Consider the following 27,625-nt stretch of genomic DNA (forward strand, 5'->3'; position numbering starts at 1 on the left):
CTCTATCTCAACAGTAACCCCTGACGATGTACATTAGAGTCGGATTAAGGCAAGGTGCTAACGCATATTAAAAAATTAAGCCAAGCCAGTGGACTGGCAAAGCTCCTTTTTTCCCCCCTTTTTTTTTTCTCCTCCGTTCCATGTACCTCCCTTTGGATGGTCTAGCATTAAAATTTCAATGGCATCAAGTAGTGATAGGGACTTGTTAATACAGTCGCAACTTGCCCTTGTGGAGGAAATCAAATGACACAGTGCAGCAGGCCACAGAGGAAAGACTGATAGGACATTATACTGCTTACACAGAGCCTTGCAGCAGAGAGGCAAGGATACAGCGTCAAATATAACAATGTAGCCTTCATAACTAGGTGCTTAATTTGTCAAAATGCCTCACTTTTGTCTAGGGCATATTTTACAGTGCCTCGAGCACTTGGCATATTTAAGAGGACCATGGTAGTTTTTCCTGCGGCAGGATACCACCCTTATTGTACTGCCTCAGCTGCTGTAAATAGTAGTAAATCTTTAGTGTTGCATTTATTCTAGCATGACACCAAAGCCTCCCACTCAGAATGATTGAATGTAACTTATTTGATTCTGCTTCCCTTCATTTGGGGATTTTGTGAAGAGTTTGGTTTGAAGACAATGAACTAACAAAAGATTGTTTTAACAGCTGCATGTCTTTGATTACACGCTTCTTTGAAGTATCACTTTAACTTAGCCTTTGAACTTGGATAGAGATCAGAAATGAATCGAGCTTCTTTTTGATGTAAGAGGAGGGGATTTTATTGTTGAAATGTTCATAAACTGCTTCCAACCGTTTAGAGAACAAGTTCAGTGTTGATTTTTAAATTGAGGCAAGAGAAAGGGGAGGGAGGCATGGGGGTTTTGAAGAGAGGAAAGGAGGGAGGGCGCTGGTTTCATGTTCACGTGCACCCTATGACGAAGGGAGGGAAAACAGCGGCTTTTATTCCCCCTCAGTAGAGGAGAGTTCTTAGATGCAGTCTTCAAGTTACTCCAAAGTCTCAAGCTCCACGTTTGCTTGTGTGGCTCATTAGGACAATATGCCATCCATATGTTTCACTAAATGATCGTTATATATCGTTTTCCCTCTTGTAAAAGACATGCACGTGCACAGAATCAGAGCAAAACCTTCCTGTAACAGTTATACTTAATCTGCTTGTTGCTTTTGACAGCAGTAATAATGTGCATTTGAGGTACGTTGTTGTTTTGGACGAAACTCAAATTCTATTAAAGGATTAAGTAATTGAACACTAATCTAAAGGACTTGAGGTTTCTGTTCTTTGGTAATGCCTTTAATCTTGGCACAGTTTTAGAAAAGACAGTGAAGTACTGAGTCACTGAGGGAAAAGCAGATTAGTTCAATTTCATGTATTTTAGGGGAGAACTACACTAGCTTAGATGGATTACTGTTGAATCAGTGAATTGAAATGTAATGACGCAAAAATGTATCTATTTGCATAAACAGCTGTGTGAACTTTCTCTTTGGAAAAACTGATTCATGGGAATGATGTGGGTTGTTTGTACGGTGTCACAATGATGCTTTCAAAATGGTATCCACGGTGATCTATTATTTAGTTCGGAAATAAAATGAGGTGTGCTGAATTTGGATCACTCCAAACTACAAATTTGGCACAATACCAAATTCAGTAATATAATGCAATCAGCTGGATGCCATTGTGTCCTTTTTTTTTTCTCTTACCATTTCCAAATTAATCATGCTCCAGATCCATTCCTATTGTTCAATTTTACTGTTACCAGTAACAATAAAGAAACAAAAGTTGAAGAAATTGCTTGCCCTACATCTGTCATTGTCATTGAGACACTGGCCATAATACTTTATTTATATTCTGCTCTGGAGATATGTGGTTTCTGTTGTAAATGTTCATTGATTCAAGGGCAGACAAATATACCCCCAACACCCTACATGACCCACATAGAGCAATATGTGCAGTTCACCATCCATTAAAATAACACGATAGACACAAATAAACTGTATTATACATTTTGTTACCCTTGCTGCTAACTCAAATTACATTTTGAATGTCGTCCACTCAATCTCCTCTTGTCTTTTGTGCTTTCTTTGATATAAATAGACAGACATTCAGGGGTCTGAAAAGTGAAGTTAGAAGAATAAAAAGGGAAGAGGAAATTTAGATATTTTTAAATGATGTCCTACATTTTGTCAGCTAAAATCAGGATATTGCCTGAGCGGGGAGAAGCCATGTTCTTCAGTTGTCAAAAGGCAGTAAGTAATGATTAAAATAGCAGTGTGAAACGCGGGGAGATTAAAGTGATGCTAATGATAAGTGAGAGAAGAAAAGGGCAAGCTATATTTTAATTCCTGGGAGAATGGTTAATGACTTCTATTGCCTGAGATTAAACTAAACCTGTCTCATCAGCTTTTTCTGCTCGCTGAGGAAAAAAAGCCCCCTGCACTTTAATTTATTAAACTCTTTTAAGGAAGCACATTGATCTACATAGGTTAAACTTTCAAAATTTGGGCAAAAAGACGCCCCATAAAGCTGTCATGCAGGGCAAAGCTGTTGAGTTGCTCAAGGCACACTATAAAGAATTCATTATCTCCAAACTGCCACATTTAATCAGAAAATATCAATTATTTAAAAAGGGAGGTTTGCTCCTGTTTAGAGCATCAGGTTTTACTGACACACTGGATTATACTGACACGTTGAATATATATTTCTGCGGTCACTAGCGGTGCTATGAACTTTTCCATTTTCAATGCCCTTTTTTTTTTCCTTTTCATACCTTTGGCTGAGTAAATGTGCATTTGGCCACTGTAAATGGGTCCGTGTAATCACATCAACAGTATAATATCATCCAACAAGTAAAATGTTTATCTCCTGTTTTCAGCTTGTTGGAAGGACTAAGACTTGTGCTGTGAAAAATTTTCGCATGGCATTAACACAGAAGCACTGGTGACCTCTGTAATGAAATGTATGGTACTGTTGACATGGCATTACAGCGATTCAACACTGTTCATTAATCTTTGTTTTGCTAGAACCCTTCTGGCATGTCCTTCGCCAAGGTGCGGAGCAATGCCAGAAATTGTAAGGCTCACCACATATTTCTGATGGCAATTAGCATGCATTCCGATCCACTGAGCCCCTCGCATAACAGCCCAATCCTTACAGCGGCCGGAGTCTTTATCAGCACCCGGGTGATAGGAGTCATTGAACATTCTGCTGACAGCAGATTATTTTTGTTTTTATACAGATGTCAGGCTTGAGTAGGTGGTGTTTTCCACTCTTTCTGTGGGACTGTTGGCCCTGTTGTACCCGCTTTTCATCCACAGAGGACAGAGCACTGCTAAGATTTTACCATTTCTCACTCTTAGGAAAGATAAAGGGAGAGGCAAATACGGGAGAATTTGCCTCTCCCTTTATCTTTCCTTATCTTAACCTCTGTCATTGCAGGTCTTGGAATAGGTCTGATATTTAAAGAACTGGTAAAGAGTAACTGTCATCCATTAGAGGACAAATAACAACACTCCACCAGCGCTGAATCCTGCGTGCCTGTAAATTCTCAGTGGATCTGTCAGCAGGAAGCAGGCATGCAATTAATAAGCCTTTTACCTCTAATATCGCAGTTCTGCCAAGTGGGAAAAAAATGAAGAGACATTCATACAGACATAAGAGAAAATTTCCACAGATCTCTTTGAGGGAGAGGAAGTGCATTTGCCATAGTGCAGTCGTAGTAGCCATGATCCTGATCGATATCATCAATGGCTACTGCTGCCGTGCAGAATTTGATCCAGGTGTCTCATGCTAACGTTCACGCCTGTGTCAGACACAATGTAATCTCTTCTTTTGAATCAATTACACTTTTTTTATGGTCTCATTGCTTTTTCCAAACGTAGACGGGTAACACTATTCTTCATTCCCATGAATTCAAGCCCTCAAAAAGGCTTTGAATATGCTGACAGCTGAGTTAACACTTTAATCAAAATGCCAGTTGTACAAACTCGATGAAGGCTGGTGTTCTCAACAGTCTCAGAGATGTAAATTAAAGAGTAGATTTGTGCCTCCACAGTGTTCGTGGCACTGTGCATAACCTCTAGCTTTTCTTTTGACAAATTCAAATTTTTCTTTGGAATGTTAATCATTTAAATCTCTAGATTTGCCCGAAGTCAAAGGAAGATGTCTCTGTATTATTTTGTTGACATATTCCGGATGAAATGATTTTTTTCTGCCCCCCCCCGCCCCCTCCTTGTTGCGTAAAAGTAATATCTCTGTGTTTCTGGGGACACATTACAATAATGCATTAAGAAATCACATTAATAATGCACATATTTTGTCACATATTTATAACTATCCCCCAGACATCAACATGTCACAGTTGTTGTTAGATCCCCTTTGGTTTCAATTAAAATCTCGCTGAGGCAATAAAAATAGCCAATTAAACTGGAGCAGGCTCTTCAGAGGTACAATTGGTCTGATTAGATTAACCTTGAACATCAATTAGGGTTAAAAATAAGCTTAAATGTATTTTAATAACTGCCCACCATATTTGATGCTAAACTAAACTTCACTTGTATCACTCATTTCCCCTGTATTGATTCCCAAAGTGTCATTACTTTCACTTGATTAGCCCGCATTATCATTTATTTTCTCTCATGCTTATTTGTAGCTTAATTATTTAGACCAGAGTATTTTTTTTTTATTACGCTCTTGTTGTGAAACATTCAGACTTCATTATCTAATTACAGGAGTGTGTTTCCATGTTACAATAGACAATAGAGATGTAATGATGTATAACAGGCATCATTCTACATGTCAATCAACACAAGTGTCGAAAGCAGGGTCACAATCCAGCTTTTTACAGCTGCGCAACTTCTCTCTCTGTCACTTACGCTCTTCTCTCTCTCTCGCTCTCTGTCAGACACGCATGCAAATACACACACCTCTCTTCCATAGCTGTAGTGTGTCAAGCTTTTCTCACCTCCGCCAGTGCTGCCCGGCTGCCTTCAGTGATCTCATCCCACCTGGTAACTAAGGGCTGAGCATCCAGACGCTAAAAATACGTCTGACGCTAATGTCACACCCTCCTGCCATTTCCAGCACCCGGTTCCCAAAGCCCAGGCTGGTGTGAAGGGAGGGAGCCGAGCAGACATCTTTGTAATTCTTTTAATAACATGTGTAAATGGGCAAGGGGCCTATCGGTCTTTATCAGGCCTGGCGAGCGAAGCAGAGCAGCTGATACCACCTAGGGGCTGGGAAATGCCTGATTCATCTAACAGCCCGTGAAGCTGATTAATTTCACTCTTCATTAAGAATGTGTTGTGGTGTCTTCTCTGGACTTCAGCATATCTCTCTACCACCACACAGTCTCTTGGTCATCTTTTTAGCTCCTTCTCCAGCCTTTTCTCTCACTCTAGCTCGCCTTCCTTCTTTCCTGGGCAGCGTTAGCAGCAGCGGCCACCCTCCTCCTCCTCTTTTTGCGCCCTTGGCAAATGAAAGGTCAAAGACGCTGCAGTGATTAATGAGCAGTAGACTCTGGGATCTCTCTGTCAACCCCCCGCCAGTCCCCCCGCCCCTCCTGCCCTCCCCGCTCCTTGCATTATTTCATCTGCTAATCTCACACAACACTACTTAGTTAGCATGTCGCGGAGAAGACAGTGTTGTGTGCCTGTGTCGTGCTGCGTAGACACCAACTCTGATGAACTTTTCTGTGAGGCATAAAAGCGGGGGAACAGAGCATTATTGAGGAAGAGGAGGCGGGGGGCCTGCGCTCGCAGAATGTTTTTGGGCCGAAGAAAAGGTGCTGTAGTGTAAATGGTGGGCTCTCCACTCAGCTTTTCATCTCAAGATGTTGCTACCAAGTCTAATGATTTAAGTAGTGTGCTCTCAGCACAAAAAACTCCACTTCAGTAGCTTGGCGGTTTTTTGGTGTAATTGAATGTGAACGTCACCGCTCCTTTCACAGGATAGATGACACTTCATGGGCTCAGACCAACTGTTTATTTGAAAAAGTAATGAAATATTTACTCTCCATTGCAGTACAGATTAGCAGCAGTAATTGACTGCGACAGAGGTCTATGCACAAGTATGTGTGCGTTTTATAGCGCGCGAGAGGGAGAGAGAGAGGCTGAGCGAGAGAAAGAGTTAGAGGGCCCCTCATGTTTGAATGCAGATCTTCAGCACACAATAGGCCTGTTAGTGAGGCTGAGTTTCTGCCTGTCACTTTCTCTCCACATGTTGCTTTTTCTTTCAGAGATAAGTGGGCCTAATGCTGAACAAATAGTGGAAATCAGAAGCCACTGAGAATCATTTGCCTCTCCTTTTCCCATGGCTCCCAAATAGACACCCAGACTCACAGACGGAGGGAGTGACGATGAGAGAGGGAGAGCGAGACGGGAAGGGGGGAGGGAAACAGAAGAAGAAAGAAAAACTCAATGAGCAAAACAATTTTGTCACCACAAGCAGATCCAATTGAAAAGTCTCCTGGATGGGGAAGAGCTGGAGTTGTCAGATCAGGCCATGGCAATGAATAGATCCAAGCGGGCTAAATTGGCATCAGGTGTGGGCTTCCCCTGGCCGGTGATAGGCTCCCACATTGTGCTGGCTAGACATTTGGCCATTTTCAAATATAATGGGAGAAATGAATGCAAATGAGTGAGTGGACTGAAATGTATTTAAATGCAGATTGAATGGGGGGCTCTGCGTAGCGCCTGATAACAAGTTGCTTTAGGAGAAGGGCCACATTGTGTTGGATCATCCCTCCAACCCCCACCGCTCCGATCCCCACACCAACAGTCCTGTTCTCTCTCCCTCTGTCGCACTTGTGTCTCATAAGGGGCCATTGTTCACTGGGTAAACTCTCTCAAAACTATTTACATTACTCGTTTATTTGAATTTCAAATATTTTGGGTTCTTTCTTTCTCCCATATATAGCCGACACACATGCCGCCTGCCGCCCTGGGCTATCCAGTAAAACAGTAATTGCAAAAGGACAGGGGGCTGTGGCAGAAAAAGAAAAAGAAAAAAATGAAGCGAAAGCGGGAAAAGGAGGGGTTCAATCATTAATGATAATGTTGCTTATGTCCATAGCCTCATTAGAGGCAGTATAGCAGCTAGTAGCATGTGTTTCACAAACAAGTTCCCCCTGCCCACTGCCGGTCGACCGCCAGCCCACGGCGATCCATCTTCTCAAACGTCTCCTTCCCATATTTAAGGAGCTCTCGTTACAGCCCTTCCCAGACCTGTGAATTTATGGTGCACTCCAAGCGGTTAGCATAATCGCTGGGAATGCAGTCATTTCAGCGGGAATGTGGGAATTAGGGCAGGAGAGAAAAGGAAAGCTGTTGGTGTGTTAATTGAATTTCATAAGAATCCTTTGCAGCAGCTTTGCCTTGTTCACAGGGCAGTGTGGACATGTAGGGCTCTGAATCAAATTCTCTCTCTCTCTATTTATTTGGGTTTTCCCCCCTTGTCCTTGTCCTAAGACCTTATAGAAAAAAGTGAAGTATTTCTCAATAGAAACCTGAATATAAGGCAGCAGCTAAAGGCAGCTTATTTTTGACAAACTGTCCACTTTTCTACTCTCTGATCTCAGCAAATAGAACAAGTGAAGAGTAACAAGAGGGTGCATTCTCCTCCTCAAAAAACAGCTTTTTCCCCCCTCATCTGCATTTAAAATACAATTTACATGCAATTAAATTTGATTAATTAGAGACACTAACCTCTGCCCGTCCTGTGTGCACATAATGTATCATGCATTTCAATGTCAACCAACTCGTGTTTACTTCAACTTTGTGTTCGTCAAGAGCCATCATTGGGTTTAGTTTCCATAAAAGGCTTAATTTGAAGCATTTAGAAAAATACATTTTCAAATATTTGACCTATTGAACCCAGTCTTGGCTTGAGGGAGTTTGCTTAGATAAACAGGTTGTTCACAGTGGACTCTGACTGTGTTAGCAACTTTAAAATAATACAAGATAATGTTCAGAATGCCAGTTATTTAAAGTTGGCCCTGTTAGCATAGGGGGCAGCTGGGGCAGCGACTGCAGAGATGTTTCAGTGTCCAGAAGTTTCCATGCAGTGATTAATAGGAGGGGTAATGTAGTGGGGAAATGAGTAAACACTCCCTTGCTCCTGGCTTTGTGCTTCAACGGCTTGATGACAAGGGCAGAGCAAGGTGAGAATTAAACAGACCCGCAGAAGAAGAGAAAAAAAAAAAAAAAAAAAAAGGGAGCAACGGGCTGGAGGGAGGAGTGAAGCATGACAGACCTGGGCAGCAAGTGGGAGTGAGGAAAGGGCGACTGGGAAGAAAGAAGGCCGCCCTGACAAAAGTGGAAGTGGAAGTTTCTCCTGAAGAAGAATAATTAAAAGCGCTCAAGGGAGGGCAGTTTTAATTTCACATGTAAGGGGCTAAAGATTTCATTTAAAGGCGCGGCGAGCGGAGAGGAGGTTAATAAGATGAACAAAGCAGGGAATGTGAGAACATACAGTGTGAGGAAGCACGTTGGACTTTCACCTGACACGTTTTTAATTATTGAACCTCTGATATTTCTCTGTTGAAGAGAGGGGGTAAAAAGAGAAGATTAACTGATTAATGGTCATGGTAACCAATTACTCACTCGTGGGGAAATGGATGTAACTTCACCAGAGTAACACCTCTCTTCAGCGCTAAACGTCACGGAGTGTAGCGTTGCTTCCGACACCAAAGCTAAAAGCATACTCTCAGTTGTGCTGGCGGTCTCAGTAGCTGCCTACTGGGAACACAACCAGAGCATTGCATAATAACTCCTTCTAAAAAAAAAAAGAAGTGAACTTGCTTCTACAGTCGAATATGTGCTCTTGATCACTGAAATCTCACTCCATTAGTGCTATCTGAAGTTGATGTATCCCAATTATCATAATAAGATCAGCTCGGTCCCATACTCCATGGGACTCCAAACTCTCTTACTGCCACAAAATGATCAAAAGGACTTTGTGAACTAGACCCGGAGTCCCAGCTGTGGGCTGATTTGTTCAGTAGGGGTGAAAAAAGAACTTTAATTGAATATGATGTATTTCTTTTTCTTTTACTTTTGGGCTCAGTCTGCTAGAAGAGAACAACAGGAATATGCCAGCATGTCTTATCTTGGCTAGGTGTCGACCCGAGATTACTTTTCTTTACTTAGATCACCATTCAAGACTATAATACAATTCAGTGTTTGCCAAGCTGCACCCCAGTTATAGGCTTCCTCTCTGCGGTGCATGCTCCACAGGTCTCGATGTGTCCCCTGCACTCCTCCTCCTTTGTGAAATCATTAATATTGTCAGTGCAGAGCATGGGAATGACTGTTGTACTGCAATCCCAAAATCCTGTCCCCCTCCCGCCGTGGCATCGCACTGCACACACACTGTTTGACACTTATGTATTATATGTTTATCAGTCTCTAATGAAACACTGACAAGTTCTCTGCACAAGGGAGACTGTGTTCCATTAATAGCCCTTAAGGAACCTTGGGCACTCACAAAAAGACTGGTCCTATTGCTGCTGACAGCAGAGGGGCCCTCAGCCCCGGCCCCCTGGAGAGGGAAGATATTAGCAATGTCTGCACTCTCTCCTTCAGTCTCTCTGTCATTCCCTCTCTCTCTCTCTCTCTCTCTCTCTCTCCCTATATGCATCTGTCTCCCTTGGAAGTAAAAGGTGTCTCATTCGATTTCTTCAGGCACACGTTACTTGACCACGTTGTTTCGCATGGAGGTTGACAAAGAGAACTGTGTCAGTTAATTTGTCAGTGAGTGTTGGTGATTGATTTATTCATCTAGGGCTCAACAAATGTTTGTACTGTGATGAATCCCCTGAACCATAATTTACTGCAAATTAAACTCAGACTTCTAATGACACGCGCACACAGAGATATGTATGTATGTACCATTTGATCTCAATTCAAAAACAATTCCATTTATTTGGAAGATCACATAAAAAAATATGCTGTGAGATGATATATTTCTTTAAACTCAAACTTTTTCTTTGTTTGAGGCAGCTTTAGTAATTGTGGACCTAATTAGTCCATTGTTTTTTTCCAACAGAATTTTAAAGGACTCTGGTCAAATTCTTTGTCGTTTTATAATTGTTATCTTGGTGCCTCTGCTGTTGTTTTTTATTAAATACAAAGTTAACACACAAAAGTACACGGCTCAGCCTTTTTTAACTGCACCAAACATTTGCGATTACCTACCCAAGGCTATAAGAGATGCATGCTCTGTGAACATTTTTTTAACCTCAATTGAAAACCTATTTCTTCATCTGTCACTCTTCCTTTGTTTTATTCTTATCATTTACATATTTTATTGCTTTACGCCTTCCTTTGTTCTACTTCAATCTTCTATCTTTCACATATTTTGTTTTTCTTAGCATACCTGTTCATCTGATTGCTTGCTTGTATTGCACACTTGTTTCTTCACTTTATTGTAAAGCCCTTTGAGGTACAGCCCCTGTATGAAAGGAGCTATATAAATAAAGGCTTTTTGTTATTATTATGCAATTCCTGTGTGAAATTTCACATTGAAATTGTGTGAAATTTCCACCGGTGCATTGAATAGTTACTGACGTCTGTGGCAAATAATCTGTATTTTCACCTTTATTTCCACGTTTTACTTTGTGATCTAGCTATGTAGTTATTTTTATTTCTTTTTTTCAAATGTGAGAAACCCTTTTTTGCCTCAGCCTTCCTTTTCAAAAGCCACATCTCCCACATGAGAGCCGTGATCTCTCTATTAGAATGTGACAAAACATTTGTTCTCACTAGAAATAATGGTCTGTAACATCCTCTAATGTGATTCACAGTTTATTTGCAAGTCCATCGCGGTGTTGAACAAGGGGTTATGGGCGCGTCACACATATGGATAATTTTAAGCAGATGCATCTGGCGTGGCTACCATGCTATGATTAGTTTCCAGAGCATTTGTGAGTGTGTAAACCATTGCCGACATGGATGAAATATAGCCTAGGTTCACCAGGAGTGCAGGGAGAAGAAATGTACCCCATCTGTAATACACTGTGTAGACTAATATCAGCTCCTTTTCTCTGATATTGCAGTGAGATATCGATCTGGTAAAATTGTCCCATATTGGAGCTGTCTGTTGTGATATTCATCATGCTGTCACCTCTCCCCAGCACCTACGCGTTATTAGAAACCCGGGTTTGAAGAGGTTGAAGGGTTTTAGTCTCCAAGATGTAGCAAACAATTCATCATGAGAGAGAGAGAAAGAGCGAGAGAGGGAGAAAAGAATTCAGGTGAGGTGATGCTTGGGTAAGATTTATGTCTAGTCAGGCTGTACATTAAGAATTATATCATCAAGCAAGAGGACACCAGCAGCAGCTTCACTGCTATCTGCTGAGCAGGCCTATTTGCTCTCCTGCCAGGCTTCAATGGAGTTTTTTTTCCTTTGTTTTTTTCCTCTTATGAAGCTTTTAAGAGAAATCTGAAGTCTCAAGGAATGTAGTACCTCACCCAAACAGATTTATTTGTGAAACGCGCGGCTGCTTGTCGAAAGCAATTGTTGTGAATGCGGGGGATTTCAGCGAGCCTGACATTATGTTTTGCTCTCAATGCCAGTCACTCATCAGGAATAAAGCCTGTAACTGGTACGTGCCACCTTCAATTTGGCCCACTTCAGGGTGGGACTGTAGTTTGAGTTCCTGTTATTTCCTCTCTTTGAGATTCTTCCGGGAGGATCACAGAGATGTACACAGACGGAATCCAATACTTCCGTGTCTTGCAGAGGAGTCAGACTTTGATTCGTCTTTAACTCAGTACAAATGCTCGTCTGGGAATGTGCAAGCTGGGGGCTTCCTCTGAAGTTCTCTCTCTCTCGCTCTCTCTCTCCGGGAAGTGTGTGTGTGTGTGTGTGTGTGTGTATGTTTGCACGCTAGGCTCTGCTCTGTTAGCTGCGATGTTATTGTTGTAAACAGCATTTAAAGCACAGCTGGCCAAATTGATCAGGGCTTGCGTTGGAGTGAACTTGAGCAGCAGAGAGTGGGGCTGCATAAACAGGGCTGCTTGTATCTAAATATGCAAACACTCTCACAGCAGTCGACACTCGGGGGAACAGACACTGTTACTTCTGATGGGGAAACAGTGAGAAACAGTGAGAAACAGACTCGAGCCCTAACCTTTCCATGTATACAGAGAGAGAGAGAGAGAGAGAAGACAGAAACGTTTTTCCTGATTATGTAAACATTTCTTTTCCTCCCCAGATCATTTTTGGACTCCTCCAAGTATTTACTTTTCATTAATTATTGAAAAAAAGAAAATCACAGGGAAAAAAGTGAATAAACAGTAGATAATTTTTGTTTAATGTTTCACACAGGATTCCAATCCTCAGTGCAATTAATGCTAATCACCACGGTCTTCCTGTTTAGCTTAGTGTGTGTTTGTGAGTCGTCGCTGTCTCTCCATCTACATCTTTAGCTCTTGTCTCTCTTTTTCCCCTGCTTTTTCCTCCTCCTCCATCTCTGCTGTTAGTCACTGTGTCTCCTCGTGTTATGATTACATCACCCTTTCTGTCTGTTGTGTCCATTTAGACCTGAAATTAATCACATCCGACAATCTGGTGGTGCTATTCCCAAAGTTCAAAAGCTTTAGTGGTGAGAGAGTGATAGAGAGAGAGAGAGAGAGAGCTGGAGGGAGAGACAGCGCGAGATGGAGCGCATCAAGCATGTTGGAGGTACTTACCATTTGTAGAGTACAGTATATTAATTGCTTATCGGTTTTTGATTTCAGAGTCGTTTAGAGTCAATCGAACGCATAATTTTCACAGCTATTGTTCTTTGGGGTTTGTTAATTGTCACCCCACTGGCAGAATTAAAAGCAAATTAAAAGCCTTAACTATTGACTCTATCTGAAGTCACTCTCCACAACAATTTCACAAAACAATGGGGAGGATTAATGAAAATGCAGCTTGATTTCTGTTCTCCAAAGCTTTTGCTATGGGGAACCAATTAACTACCCTTCAGGATGACTTTCACTTCTAACTGCCGGTCTGTTCCACTGCCAGAAACTGGGATTAATTCTCAATTAATCCCTCCACCAGAACAACTCTGCCTTTGTCTGCTGGGGAGGACATGAGCATACAACACCGAGGTTACCCCAAGCCTGTTTGGTGGAGGAACTCCACCCCTCCTAAGATTGATACACCCTGTAGACTAGCTCTTCTCAAGCTGAAAATAAGAGCCATTAAAAGGGAATGGTTGACAATGATTTTTGTTTTAGGATTTTGAGCTTTATTAGCCATGCATATTAATGAGTCAATTAATTCCATTCGTCCTCGCGAGTGGTCTGTTTGTTTTTGCCTGACCTTTTATCTTAGATGCGTTCACGCTCCGCTTGGTTTAAGCACTTACTCCATACTGTGTTTCCCATAGCCTCACGTCCAAAAGGGGAGTTTTTATGTGTTTAGCACTAAGATTCTCCCCCTGTCTTTTGTTTTCTCTCTGCAACTCTCTCTCTCTCTCTCTCTCTCTCTCTGTCTCTCTCATCCGTCCACCCTCCCTCCCCCCTCTGTCTTTTTCTCGCTCTTTCTCCCTCTGTCAGAATGCCTGCTGGATGTATTCCTCTCTAAATGTGACAGGAAATATGCTATTATAGCATGCAGAATATTTGCCTGATGGGATTTGCAATAAAATTACTACATTTCCTTTCCATTAGGATCTCTAAAACCCCTCTCTCTAATTTATGATTACCCTGGCAAAAAGACATGTTATATACATAAAGACTAAAGTAGCCCCCAGTCCACATTTAGCCCGTCCTGCTTTCAAAGTTAGTTGAGAGGACAGGAGAAATAATTGAAAAGTGCAGCTGGACTGTGTACAATCTTGTAAGGGATGCCTAGAAAATGAGATTAATCAGTGCACAGACATTGTGGGGAAAAGTTTGCAGTGAATGCCTGACAGTCGTGCTCTTTCTCTCATTTCAAATGTTGGCAGGCTAGCAGGCAGCTCCAAGGGAAATGCGCTCCTTTCATACTTGAGTAATTGATGAATTGTATGCAATATGCAAATGAGAATCCATAAATCTTATGAATGACAGCTTAATTTATGTGAGCCTTAATGAATGCAGGATTAGATTTTAATTAAATATCCTCAAAGGCACCCTGACTGGGTAAGTTTTTAAAGCCTTGTTTTGAAGACTTGTTTCATATGCATCGCAGTTCATGAAAAAGAGAGATCAGTGAGAGTGGTTAGATGAAATTTCCTCGCAGTTTGAAGATAAGACCTGTTCTGTTTTGCTAACCAAAGGCACTTGCAATTAATAAATATTGGAGCAAAATCATATCTACCAATCTCATTTAGGCTTTCCTGGAACTGCTCATTCTCATACATTTGATTAACTGCATTTACTTTAAGCGCTATCTGATTTCTAACATTTGGTACAGTATCTTTTTAATTAAGAGAATCATCCATTAGGCATGGAAAAGTCAACCAATTAGGCTTTCCTCATCAGTTCTTGCGATGTAGAAAGTCTGCTTACTCATTATCAGAGTCTGTTGATGTGATACTAAACAATCTTGGACTAGTTATGGGACATACAATTATGAAATCAGCTTTTAACATTAATGATGCATGGGAATAATCAGCAATTTATCGTGTTTTAGATCTTTTTTAGATTCTATTTCACAGCTGAGAGGCTTCAAACAGCTCTAATAGAATGTGATTACAAGGGGAAGCTCTTTGTAGCTACTGTAACAGTGGTTTTCTCCTGAAGCCGGGCTGTGGTTTTCATGACACTGGCCTTGTGGACAGAGTTCCTCCGTACCATCAGCCTCTGTGATGGGCTCACCCAGCGTGCTTCTAATCAGGCCTGAGCCCAGACAAAGGCACCAGGAAGGCACCCACTCTCTCAACTACTACTGATCTCAACCCTGCACATTAGTCCACACAGGGATCAGAGCACAGACAGCACTTTAAAAGGGGTTTTAGTGGGATTGATGCTAACTCTCTCCCGCCTTTGATTTCACACCATTTGATCTGTGATATATTGTTCCGTCACAAAGGTTCACAGTTTGCAGGCGGATGCAGCTGTTCCTACCCCTAATAAATAAAAGTGTGTTGTTTTTTTTCTCCCCTCGCACTCACAAACTCGCTGTAATCCAGCTATCTAGATCAGATAAGCGCGATGTGGCTACCTGTGCGAGGCGGTGTTTGACAGGTGCAAGGGGAAGCTGATTGAGATAATCCAAGAATAGGTTCAATGCAAATACAGATACAAGATGAGGGTGAGGATAGATGGATGCATGAAAAAGATGGATGAGTGAATACATTCCCATGTATCACACTGTGACTCCGAGATTATGATCATCACAACCAATAGACTGCCAAGGTCAGCAGGAAGTATAAATCATCTTTTTTTCCCTCCTTTTTGTTGAAGGCAACATATATTCCTGTCATTTTCAGTGCTTTTGTTTCATCACATTGTTATGATTAGGATTATTATTCACATTGCAGTTGTGTAACAGTTATTTTCATGATCAATTAATATATTACAATAATATTAATTGTTTGGTCTTAAAAACGCTTCTAATTTTATTTATTCTAATCATCCTAGCATTGCTTGTTTGTCTCTCCAGACTTAAACCCAAAGATATTCAGAGAAAAGCAGCCAATCCGTACATTTAGGACGCTAAAACCAGAGAATGCTTGGCATCGTTGCTTGCTTGAATGATGACTCAATCATCAAATAGTTGCTGATTAGTTTGTGGCGACCCCTACGGCGATCAGGCACGAGATGGAATAGAAGTTTAACATTGTGAGAAGTTAACGAAAAGATATCGCCTTCAAAAGGAAAAGTGTAGATGATTAATAAAACACTTCTTGGTTCCTCATCTGTTAGTTTGCATTGGCAGGGATGTTATCTGTGCTGCTGTGTTTGCTAACATCATTATGTTCTGCACGGCAGAGCTAAAGGCAGCTGAACCAGGTGGGAACCAGAGAACTGAGATCGCATTCAGATCAGCTGATTAATTAATTAGACATATATGATATCACACCAAATCCACAGTGGGAAATCAGTATGTGTTCATTTCTGACTGTAGCTTGGATTGAATGTTTCTACTTCCGTGTCAGTCTTGCCTTTATTGCCACAAGGCAGCTTTTTCTTCAAAGTGGAGAAAACAAACAGTAGAGCTTGTTTCAAAAATAGCTAATTTCTAGAATTAAAGTTCATCTTTTCGCCTCAACCAACCCTGTTTGTCTTATCTGTGGGGATTTTAAATTGGTAGTAATACACCACAGCCATGTTATCCCTGTCTTTCAACAAACATAGTTAACCTCTCGGGGGAGTTTCGCGCATATTGTTAAACTGTTTGATTGAACCAAATAAAAAAAAAAAACTATAAACTCAGCATATCCAGGCCCCCTGATGGTCTGAGGCCTCTGAATTTCTGCCTGACCTGGCACTTAAAAGGTAAGGAGCTGCTTTGTTTTATCAATAAGACCTTGTTTTCATGGCTGGTCACCACCCCAGCAAACCAATCAATGGGGCATGCTCTGCTATCGCTGTGAGAGAAATGAAAAATAAACCCCAGATAATCCTTCAGTTAAAAGGTTACTCAGGGCGATAAAAGCTATTTTGTTAATTTATTTACTCTCTGCACTGGAGAGATAAAGAAAAGGAACAATTAGGGAATTCTAGGTGAGAGATTTTAAAAGGGCAATGACATTGGGTTAATATTTTATAAGGCCTGATTGGCAGAGACCTGGAGAGGCCTTTTGTTTACACAAGCCCCAGACGGAATGATTCACTCGCTTGTTTTGGCCGACTGGGCGGAAATGGAATAAATATCTTCATCCTTACCTTTTAGAAACGTCAAACAAAAGACTGAGATAAAAGGTTAATGGCTCAATCATAACCACCAGGAAATAATATTATGCTCTTTCTCTGCAAACTGGAGTCACTATTGACATAATCAGGTTGAATTCCTAAAGATATCCGAAGATGGGAGGAGCAGATGATTTTTGTGTGTAACTAAATCCACTAAGGGAGTGTGCTCACTTGGGCTAAACATTACATTTGTGGTTTCAATTGATTTATAACAGATCATAATCACTGCATTAACGGCGTTCTGGGTAATAAGATCTCAGTCACTGCTTCCGTCGACAGAAAAGAGTCTGATAGTGAGATGTCAGAATTTTGCCATGAGATCAAAAACCGTCCTGATATCTCATGCGATATTATACCTCTTATTATACCTATCACCTTGTGTTGGCTTCCTGTAAACGGGGTGAGAACGTGAATTTAATTATTGTGCTTTTATTGCATTGTAGCGCTGAAATTGGACTCGTGTGGAGTGTATTGTTGGGCCCCGTGTAATCTGATTGCCTGCGCAGTGTAGTGTGTTGGATGGTATCAGGTTCCAGCCGACTCTGCTGGGTCAACACACGGCCGGGCCATTAAAGGAAGTCTGGTTCAGGGAAAGTTCACCACTATTTTCTTTTCACCATGGTAGCGAAACAAAAAAATAGAGAGAATAGATGTGTAACATATTTGTGGCCCCAACCCAAAGCTGGTGGGGCCTATTTTGTTTCCTTAATTAAAGCCAGAGATATGAGAGCCCTGAATATCTTTAGTATAAATATAAATAAAGCAGGAAATAAACTTCTTTCATGATTGACCTCCAATACAGAAATAATATTGTCCAAATAAGTCCAATTTAAAACCCAGAGGTTCTTTTTCTCAAACATTTCAAAGCAGAGAGGAGAAAATGAAAAAGAAGGCAAGAAAGATTAGAGAAGACAACAGCGGGTAAGACGCGAGAAATACCAAAATTCCAATCATAAATCCAGTTGTGCTATCTTTTTTGTGCAATAATGGCCTAGTTTGGAGCAGTTTCTGTGCCAGGCTATTTAGGGAATCAGCATCTGCTGCTTGATAAATAGCCTGGCTCTTTTGTTTGAGGCCAGGTTGAGTTCCTCTCTGGACCAAGCTTATTAGCCTGGATGCCTCTGACCATAGCAGATTTGCAGTGGTGTTTGCATGCATGCCTCAGGAACTAAATTACATATTGTTAAGAAACGTTACGCCAAACTAAATGAAATCATAAGGCTGCGAAGACATGGAATAAAAGTGGAAAATAATCGCGACACACCCTCTACATTAAAGCGCGTGCAGTTTCTGACACCTACGCGGTCTTAAGAAAAGAAGACGATAACCTTCATTTCTGAGAGACTTTCCTGTTGCTTGGAGGTTCCTCAGTTCAAAGCCCCTGTTCAGCTGGCATATTGCTTTCATGGCTAGCCAGTGTTATTTGTGTCCAGAGAGTAGCTGAAATGCTATCCCTTCAAACACACACACAGATTCCTTTGCAGCCTATCTAAACATTACCTTTACTTAACTGGGTCTTTGTACCTGGATTCACATCCTTTGACATGATCTAAAGTTGATGTGACATTTTTTTTGTCCATTTGAGGGCCTTTTTGCTTTTAGTATTGTTGGTAAAAAATCCTTTTACCCATCACATACCCTCTATTGAGGTCTTTCATAAATAATTCAGCCAGAGTACAAGTGAAAGTGATGACAGCAAAACTGTGTGCGATCTCTCCCTCTCATAAGATCAAAGAGGTGCTTCTATAGAAATAGGAATTACATTTCCAGACGTTCCTAGGTTGAGCCGGCACTCATTTCTCTTTCTGCCCCTCTCCTTCTCTCTCTATCTCTCTCTCTCTCCTTCCTCTCACTTTCTGTCATTCGCTCTCCTTCTCGCTACTTCTTTCTATCACTTTTGCATTTCCCCTCCAAAGGGACACGCAGTTGGGTGAAGGTCTGCTTTTAGTCCTAAAACCTCCAGAGCCAGTATATGAGAGAGTCAGCACATTCAGACAGATAGAGCGAGTGCACTCTATTAGCAGGACTGAGGTAAATAAACCTTACAAGACACGGCTGAATAAATTCAACTACTAAGGCTGTGTGGTATCTGAACTAAAACACTGCATCACTCTGTAGATACTGCCTTTGGGAAATGTAGTGAAATGTACTGTAACACAAACAGCCTCATATACTGTACTGGTTGATAAAGTCCAGAATGAGCCATCGCCATCAGAACAGCTCATCAGTCGGTTACATTAATTTCATTTCAAACCTTTGTTGGTCATAAACAGCTCGTAAACTTTTTTTAAAACCCCCATAAGTCAGTAGTCGCATTGAAAATCATTTAACAAAGATTCAAATCAGGACAATGAAATCAACGAGTTTACCTAGCAAATCAACATATAGTGTAATAAAATACGCTTTTATGATGAATGAATCATATTATATATAACATATCGTATTTAAGTAGCCACCAAAATAATTACATTATTATATATCGTACCTATCAAGATATAGTTGTGGAGAGAATTTCCTTCAGATTAGACAAAAGAAATTACACCTTCCAACCAATTTTTCAGTAGCTCTGTATAAGCATGTTGACACACCCTTTCCAACCCTTATTACCAAAGTGAACTTGAATACATGCATGTCTTCTAAAGCCCAGGACAAGGCCCTGTCCTTTCTCTGTAAAAATCGACTCCTGTTTGTCCAGGTTTCCTTCCATAGTTAAATCACGCTGCAGAAACCCTTTGGGGTTTTAAAGATGGATTAAACTCAGTTCATATTAGCGAGAACTTAGTATCCTGGTAAAGCTTAAAAATGTATGTGAAATAATGTATGAAGCCAATATGTCACCTGTGTCAAGTCACCATAATTCATCTTCAGCTGAGACATCCAGCTCCTTGTTCATAAAGAATATACCTCTATAGGATCTTGCCCCCTCATTATATGCTCATTGCATTTTTTTTTCACCCTGTAGGCTTTTCTTTGTAACTATAAGCCAGCAAAGTAGGTATTGATTGCAACTCGAAGCTGTATTAATAAGTGAATGAGTAAGATGTGTGGAAAGTCAGGGGTGTATCTGCTTTGAAGGCCTTTTCTCCTCCACAGTAAGGTGGCACAGTCATTTATCACGCCCGGATCTGTGCCCCTCGTTTGGTGTAATAAAACTCCCCCATCAGAACCGTCCAACAGGTCTGAATCACTCTGTCACACCACCTTCCAGCTAAGGCACGCATTAAATCAAGCAAGCAGAACATTTCCTAAGGCAGCCATTGCCTTTTAATTTCCTGAAGAACCTTAAAATATCATTCATTACCAGAACTACACATATTTGGTTTTTAAAAGTCTCATAAATCAATAGTGGCCTGACTGCAATAATTATAACAAGTTAACATGTAATTTCCAGGCCGAGGGCCGCGCTCTGGATTTTAGCATATGCAAACGAGGCAATTCAAATAGTGTGGGGATATTAATACGGAGGAACAGGTAACGAGGTACGGGTTATGAATTATGCATCAAAAAGTGGTTGATCTTCAATAAAGGAAATGAATTCACCGTGTAATCTAATTAGTTATGGAAGTCTATTATGTTGAGCTGCAGAAAGCAACTGTCCTTGAAAAGAAATTTATTTACAGTACATGTTAGCTATTTAGAATGGAATTGCATTCTGGAGTGCTCCAAATGTTAACACCCCACACACACACACACACACACACACACACACACACTAACACCACCACCCACACAACCCCCCTCCTCCCTCTGCCAATCTCCTCCTTGTCTCTCACCCGCGCTCTCTTCCCTCTCTCTGCCCGGTGTTTTAGCTCCAGACCCGGACGGCCTCCGAAGAGGACCCAGAGTGTGACATCACCGGAGAACCCCCACATCATGCCCCACTCAGTCCCTGGCCTCATGTCCCCTGGCATGATGCCACCCACAGGTACGGTTTGGCTTCTGTCTGTAGCGCTCTGTCATTGTTGCTAAGGCTCTGATTCACTCTTGTCTGGGTCGCTTTCTTTCTGTCGCACACTGACACACACACGCACACACACACACACACACACACACACACACACACGCATATACAGCACACACATGCATAGCCTCCCCACCAGTGGCCTCCCCGCAGCTTGTCCTCGAAATGGCAGCCAGTCCAAAGTGACACATGCACCCAACCACCAGACACCAGCCGCTCACTCGTTTACCAAAAACAGATCCTCTGCTCAACCCCCGGAAACCAAAAGGGGGAGAATAAATCGGAGTGGAGATCTTTTCTCTCAGATTATTCCAGTAGATGTTGCATTTTGCCTTGAGTGCACTCTAATTAGTGCGATTAAATCCACTCCACTGGTATATGTACATAGGCAGTGGTGATGCTAAAGCAAGCTTATCGCCACAAGAATCAACAACAACCGTTTGTGCCCTAACTTACCCCTGGGCCAAGTCTTATTGCAACTAATGCTTTTGTTCTATTTGTGGCTGGCTTCATTGTGACTGCTTTGATGTTGGTGGCTGTAAGTGCTCTAATTTGCATATTTTGCTCTCCTTCTCGATACGTCTTTAATGATATTGTGCTGTCGAACGGAGCTCTTTGAATGCTCACTCACTGTACAGTACACATTGTATTTGACCAACTATTATCTATAGTACTTCACAAACAAATTAAACATCACAGCTGGTTTTACATGATAATCTTCAGTGTGTAAAAACTGAACAGACATTTTTCACACATTTTTCCATCTCTGTAAAAACAATCTGGAAGTGTTTTTTTTCTCTCTCTCTCGCTCTCTCTTTATCCAAGGGGCAGCAAAGCAGCGTCTGTGAGGTGTTTGAAATTCAATATTAAACACAGATTGGGCCATCCTTGTGATTCAGTACAATGGAGGCTCACAGACTAGTGCTTTGAACTCTGGGAATAGGGTGAGGTCACTGGCTATCTGCGCTGTAGTATAGAAGGCGGACTTAAAGGCCGGAGTGAACACAGAGAAGGACAATGATGAGAAAGACCCGTGTTATTTAGTGGAACATAAAGCAACAGAAAAGCCTTTTGATATCATCCCCTTTAAGCCCAGAGGGACTCTATGATCTTGACATTTAGTCAGGGTATTCAGGGGGCAGAGATAAAGTAATTGAGGTTTTTGGTCTTCTCATAACTGCCTTAAGCTTCCTACGTGTGGCAAGACAGAACTTTTCCATCAGTTTCTGTGTTATAATTAAACCATTTATTGTTTTGATTATAGTATTAAGAATTAAATGTCAAGGAATTTACTGATTTTGACAGATTAATAATTAAATATAATTGACCACACATAAGTTAGCATCTAAGCAGGCGACTAATTGGACTCCCTGTCATGTCCAAATATACTGATTGATGATAATAAGAGAAAAACGACATTGAGAAACTGTCTTAAATAGTTACACTATCATGTCATGTCATATTAGTTCATTTTTCAGATGAGTTAGCGCATGCACACGCAGACAGAATGTGGGCAGACGGCTTTTCCCGAGGCTTCACCAATACTCCCAAGACTCCACACAAAAAAAGCCACTGCACCGTTTAATTTTGGCTGCAGAGAAAGACAGAAAAACTCCCATGAAATGTTTTGTTCACTCAGTAGCATGTCATTTCTCTCCTGGTGTTACATTTGCAAAATGCTGGTGCTTCTTACCCAGCGCCTTATCACTATGGCTGGCTGTAGCTCAAATTTGGCAAAAGGTCTCACCTTATCATAGATACAGGAAGTTTTACAAATATCTAATCTCATAGCCGTAGAGGGCACCATGACATGACAGAGCCAATTTTGTTTGCTGATTTCTTCACGCAAACTATTATCATCAAATGTGTTTTTTTAAGGTATTAGACATAGACATTAGACATAGATTCAGATCATATTAGATTCAAATCAATGACCATATTCAACACAGTGGAAAAATGTCTTCTTCACACTCTAACAGGACCAGAGAGGCCTATGTGAAACACATTGTTAACATATGTATCTTTGCCCTTGACACCAGTTCCATTTAGAAAAGGACATCTTAATATGCTTAGGTTTCCATTTAAGGAAATACCCTCATATGTGTGTGAAAGCACATGTGTGGGTGTCTCGAACGCGTGCAAGCTCGTGTTCATGCCCCCTGGGGGGAGGTTTGGGGGGGGATTGCGCTGGAGCCTTTCCAGTTGCTGATGCATTACAGGCAGATTGGCCCCCAAATCGGATTATTTGCTGTGGACTGACACCACACTGAGATGACATCTCCTTTAAAGTGGAGAGGGCCTCCACTCACACTCTGGCCACTACTTAAGCAGCAGCTTCAATATAATTCATTTATGTCCTGGATATGGCTGCAACCTTTTGAATAACGCAGGAGTACTGCATTTACCATTAGAGAAATGAATGTCACCTACATCTAACCAGGGTGCATCCTGTACTTCACTGATAAAAAACAATATTTTCTAATGCTGTCTGGCTCTGCCTTAGTGTACTATACAAGCATGTGTGTGGATCCCAGTCCTTCAGAGAGCTGGTTCTGCACACAAGTACTGTAGGTGGAGACATATTGTATTATTTATGTTCTTTTGATGTACAATTAGCACGTCAGCTTCTAGAGTGGATCATCTAATCCGGTGCCACTTCAAGCTGCTTTAAAATAGATCCAGTATGCACCAGGTAATTTAGTGTCAGTTCTTTGTGTCTCTACCCCTCCTCTTTCAGTCCGCTGCTTGTCATAAGGTTAGCGCGCTGTGTAATTGATACTAAATTTGTCATGATGTGGATAGCACAGTTCAAGTGGCGCAGTGTACCTAAGAGTCGCGTTGTTCCCAACCCCAGTTTGTCATTGCTGTGCTGCCACCAGTCCATGCATAAAATTAGGCGGCCATGCTCATTGACATGGAGTGTCTCTTCCCTACTTATCCTGCTTGTCCGATAAATAAAGTGTGTTTTCATTGTTGCCCATGGTGCAGTCGCTAACAGAGACAGAACAGAGACACAACAGATAAGCTCTGGTTATTTTCTTCTTCTTTTTTTTATCACTGCTAGAGAAAGTCGTAAAAGTCAGTCTTTTGTGTGCTGATGTGAAGTTAATCTGATTTTAATTTAATTATACGAGTTAGTTGCGGAGGGCATAGGCATTGGGGTGTTTGTTGTAAGAATGTTCTGACATTGGCGCAGGTATGGGGCAGCTAGCATGTTAATTAATGATGAAGATCCTGACAATATGCAGAGGCATGACAGCGTTAAGCCAGTCGGCTGCTGCTTCCTTTGCATATTAATAGATCCTTCATTATTATTTAATATGACAGCTGCTCCAAGGGCTACCATCAGACCTTGTCTCTGTTATTTGCTGTTTTGTGCTCCCCATGTGACAGTGCCATGCTATTCTCTATTTGTTGAAATGTTCCCTATTCTGTTCTCTGACTGGTGTGGCTCTCTACATGCAGCCGTGATTCGCTGTTTGTTTGGTGCTCAGGAGGATTCTGACTTGCCCATGCGTCTATACGAGAAAAGTGTCTGAATCTAAAGGTGACTTTGAAAGAATATATGAGGCAGGATTGTTTTGTTTGCATAGTAATGAATGCAGATTACCGCTGAGTGGGATTGGTCTTGTTGACGTTTAGACTTCCAGTGGCTTAATAGACTTGTTGCTGGGCGCCAACATCTCCCTGGCTTCCTTATTACATCCACTCTATTGAGGTGTGTGTTATGTGGATATGACAATTGATCCGGTGAAATGAAACAATTATCAGAACAAAGATTTCGATTTATGGAGTGTGTCACTTAGTCAAAGACAGGGTGGGGGTTGGAGCAGAATGATAAATGAAAAATGGAAAAGTGATCATTCCATCTGTTACACAATAGTACAAATCAATTTCTTAGCCTTTATTTACTCAATACACATTTGATCAAAACCTGTCACCTAGTTCTTTATGGATTAATTTCCTTTTTTTCCCCTTTTGTTTTGTTGTTCTTCCAATATAGTCCAGCATGCTTCAGAAAAAGAAATGGTGAGGACACACAGGCTGCAGTGCAATAAACTACAGTGTTCTCACAGCCAAAGTTAGAGAGCATCAGAAAGCACCACTGCGGCACTCCTTTGAGCGGCACCTGATTTGTGGGGGGAATTTATCACACAAACAGCCCAGAGGTGATTTCAATATTTACTCGGCAGTCTGTTCTGCATACGTCTCATTTGGAAAACAGTTGACTCTTGCCCATTATACACAAATGAAGGCTGACCTTCAGACTGGGCAGAGGCCACATTCATTATGTGGAGAAGTATCACCTTCTTATGAGGCGATGGCTTTTTTTCCCCCTGCTCTGCCTATGCATATTGAACAGCAGCCAGGGCCCATTGCAAACGAGAGGGCCCTCGCTGACATGATGTATACTGTACGTCAATATGGTCCTGATGTATTTTAAGATGCAAACAAGGCTTTAAATTATATGCACCTCCATGTCAGTGGCTCAGAGTGACTCTCACCATCTGCCTATCAGCTGGGGATGAGAGGAGAGGGTGCCCAGGCCGGTATGTTCTTGTGTGCATGTTTGTCAGTGTGTGTTTGTGTCTGTGTGTGCGCATGCTCGCATGTATCTATTAGAGCCACATGTTCGATTTCTACCTCTCCTTGTACTCACGTCTCCCCTCAGATGCATGGCTAATAGCTGCTCCTGAGTCCCATCACGGCGTCGTGACAGCTTAGTGATGATAAACGCAGACGTTGCCTTGTTCTGCGTCAAACGTATGGCAAACCTGCATCTCCAGTATAAGCAGCCTCTGTAAAAGGGCAGGTGATATACCGTATTGTGGATATGAGTGATTCCACTAATAGGTACATATCTTTTTTACGCCTTGCATCTTTGTTTTTGTTGCTGGGGTTGGCGAGAGGAGTCTTGGGACTCTCCTGAGACACGCCAGGCCTAGAGGAGCTTTAGCACTATCTGTCCCTGCTGTTTGAGACCAGCCTCATGAATAAAGATTTCAGTCACGTTCAACACACCAGAACCCTGGAAATACCACAATGACAAACCAATGCTTTATGATCTCTGCAGTGTGCTCAGCATATGTATGTCTATAATCTCAGACTTACTATATCAATCATATCAAGTCTGTTTTGATCGAGTCGAACGACCATGTCAGATATTGCTATTCCAGTATATAGTCAGAGATGGCATTGGAAATGTGAATGATCTTTTCAAATGTGATGTCAATAGTCATTTAGTGTGCTCGTGAAAAAAGCAGCCTCAGGCCTGAGGAGAATCCATGTAAAATTCTCGAAGATTTTTGGCATGTTGTCAGAATTTTTCAAGCGATATGCATACTAAAAGAATGTATTATAATTGTGTATTGTGAGATTGAAGCTACCATAAAACAGCATGGTCATTTGTGAAGCCTACACTACAGACCGCAGAGACACAAGACTGTCAAAAATTAACTTTTTATAATTCTGTAGTTTTTTTTTTTTTTGTAAGTTGAAAACAGTTTTTCATGTTTTATGGCCAGTAAAAAAAAAAATGTTTAATGTCTTCAAAACAAAACAAAACATGCACAGATTCCTTCACATTTTTATGGAGCATATTCTTTATTCAATTTTCACACATGGCCCTCCAAATATTTAATAGACTCAAAGCCATTTACAAGTATTAAAGAATAAAAAGAACTTGAATCCTTGGTACATTGTTTGTACTTTGCCAGTCTGCTCGATGACTGGCCTTGACTCTCAGAAGAGCCTTGTTATTATGAGAGACAACAGTATATGGCTGTGAAGAATTTGAATACCAATGTTAGTCATTCATGGCGATGCGATCTGTTGAATACATTAAAAGGTATCATTGAAATACCCCCAATAAGAAGATTTTTAAACAGTCCTCAGTCACTTTCTCTCCCCTGAACCCTCCTGTGTCACACTGTATTACTATACCTCTATTATATACAGTACACACATACAGTACGTTCTGTATTATAAGACACATAACACAAAATGCTTGCATCATGCACTATTATCTTGACTGCATCTGTTCCCATCAAGGTATAAATACATCAATATAGCGCAGAGGAATACCGGAGTCAGTAAAACATTCATAAAAATCATATGCTGCCACACACACAGGGATCCATCCCATCAGCATGATAACCTGCTGCGAAGATATCCCCTGTCAGAAGATGAAAAACCAAGCTGTGATCTCATAGGCGCTTATTCCCCATAGTGTATAAAATTATTCATTGTTTTATTATTTCAAAAGTCCTTTTGCTTTGTTTTGTTTTTTGTGTGTTTTTTTTCTTCAATTGCCAGGGCAGGTTTTTGAAAGGTTTTGCAGGTGCAGTGGCTCAGCCCCAGCAGACATGTAGTGGTCTGTAAGCGCTCTGTCTCCTCTGCCTCCTCTTTCCAGGCCTGACAGCAGCGGCGGCAGCAGCTGCCAACGCAGCCATCGCAGAGGCCATGAAGGTCAAGAAGATCAAGCTGGAGGCGATGAGCAGCTACCACAGCAACGCCAACCACCATGGGGCCGACGGAGAGAATGGAGACCTCAGCTCCAGCGTTGGTGCGGATGCCCTTCACCCACACACACACACAAACTGTGACAAATACATTTGCGCTCACGTAAATGGATGACAAATGCATGTTGCAAACTATTTCATGTGCCTTCACAGACACACATTAACATTTACATACTTACCACCATTTTGACTCTCACTCAGAACTCTGCAAATCATCCATGTGCCATTTTAAAAATAGATGTTGCGTGTTTAGACACTTGAGCATTTGCATCTGCATTAAAATACACATACTGA

The 27,625-nt window shown here is 41.4% G+C and overlaps 1 protein-coding gene across 5 annotated transcripts in view; it reads left to right on the plus strand.

Moving 5' to 3' along the window:
• dachd (dachshund d) overlaps positions 1–27,625 on the plus strand; it is a 92,178-nt gene that overhangs the window by 26,913 nt on the left and 37,640 nt on the right. For 4 of the 5 annotated variants that reach the window (XM_051404332.1, XM_051404331.1, XM_051404334.1 and 1 more), the window contains exons 2-3: positions 20,659–20,774; positions 27,223–27,375. In XM_051404332.1, the coding sequence (XP_051260292.1) occupies positions 20,659–20,774; positions 27,223–27,375 (269 nt within the window). The remainder of the gene's footprint in view (positions 1–20,658; positions 20,775–27,222; positions 27,376–27,625) is intronic. The other variant, XM_051404335.1, reaches the window with a different exon arrangement.

This window comes from Dicentrarchus labrax, unplaced genomic scaffold (genome assembly GCF_905237075.1).
Source record: "Dicentrarchus labrax unplaced genomic scaffold, dlabrax2021, whole genome shotgun sequence".
NCBI classification, from domain to species: domain Eukaryota; kingdom Metazoa; phylum Chordata; class Actinopteri; family Moronidae; genus Dicentrarchus; species Dicentrarchus labrax.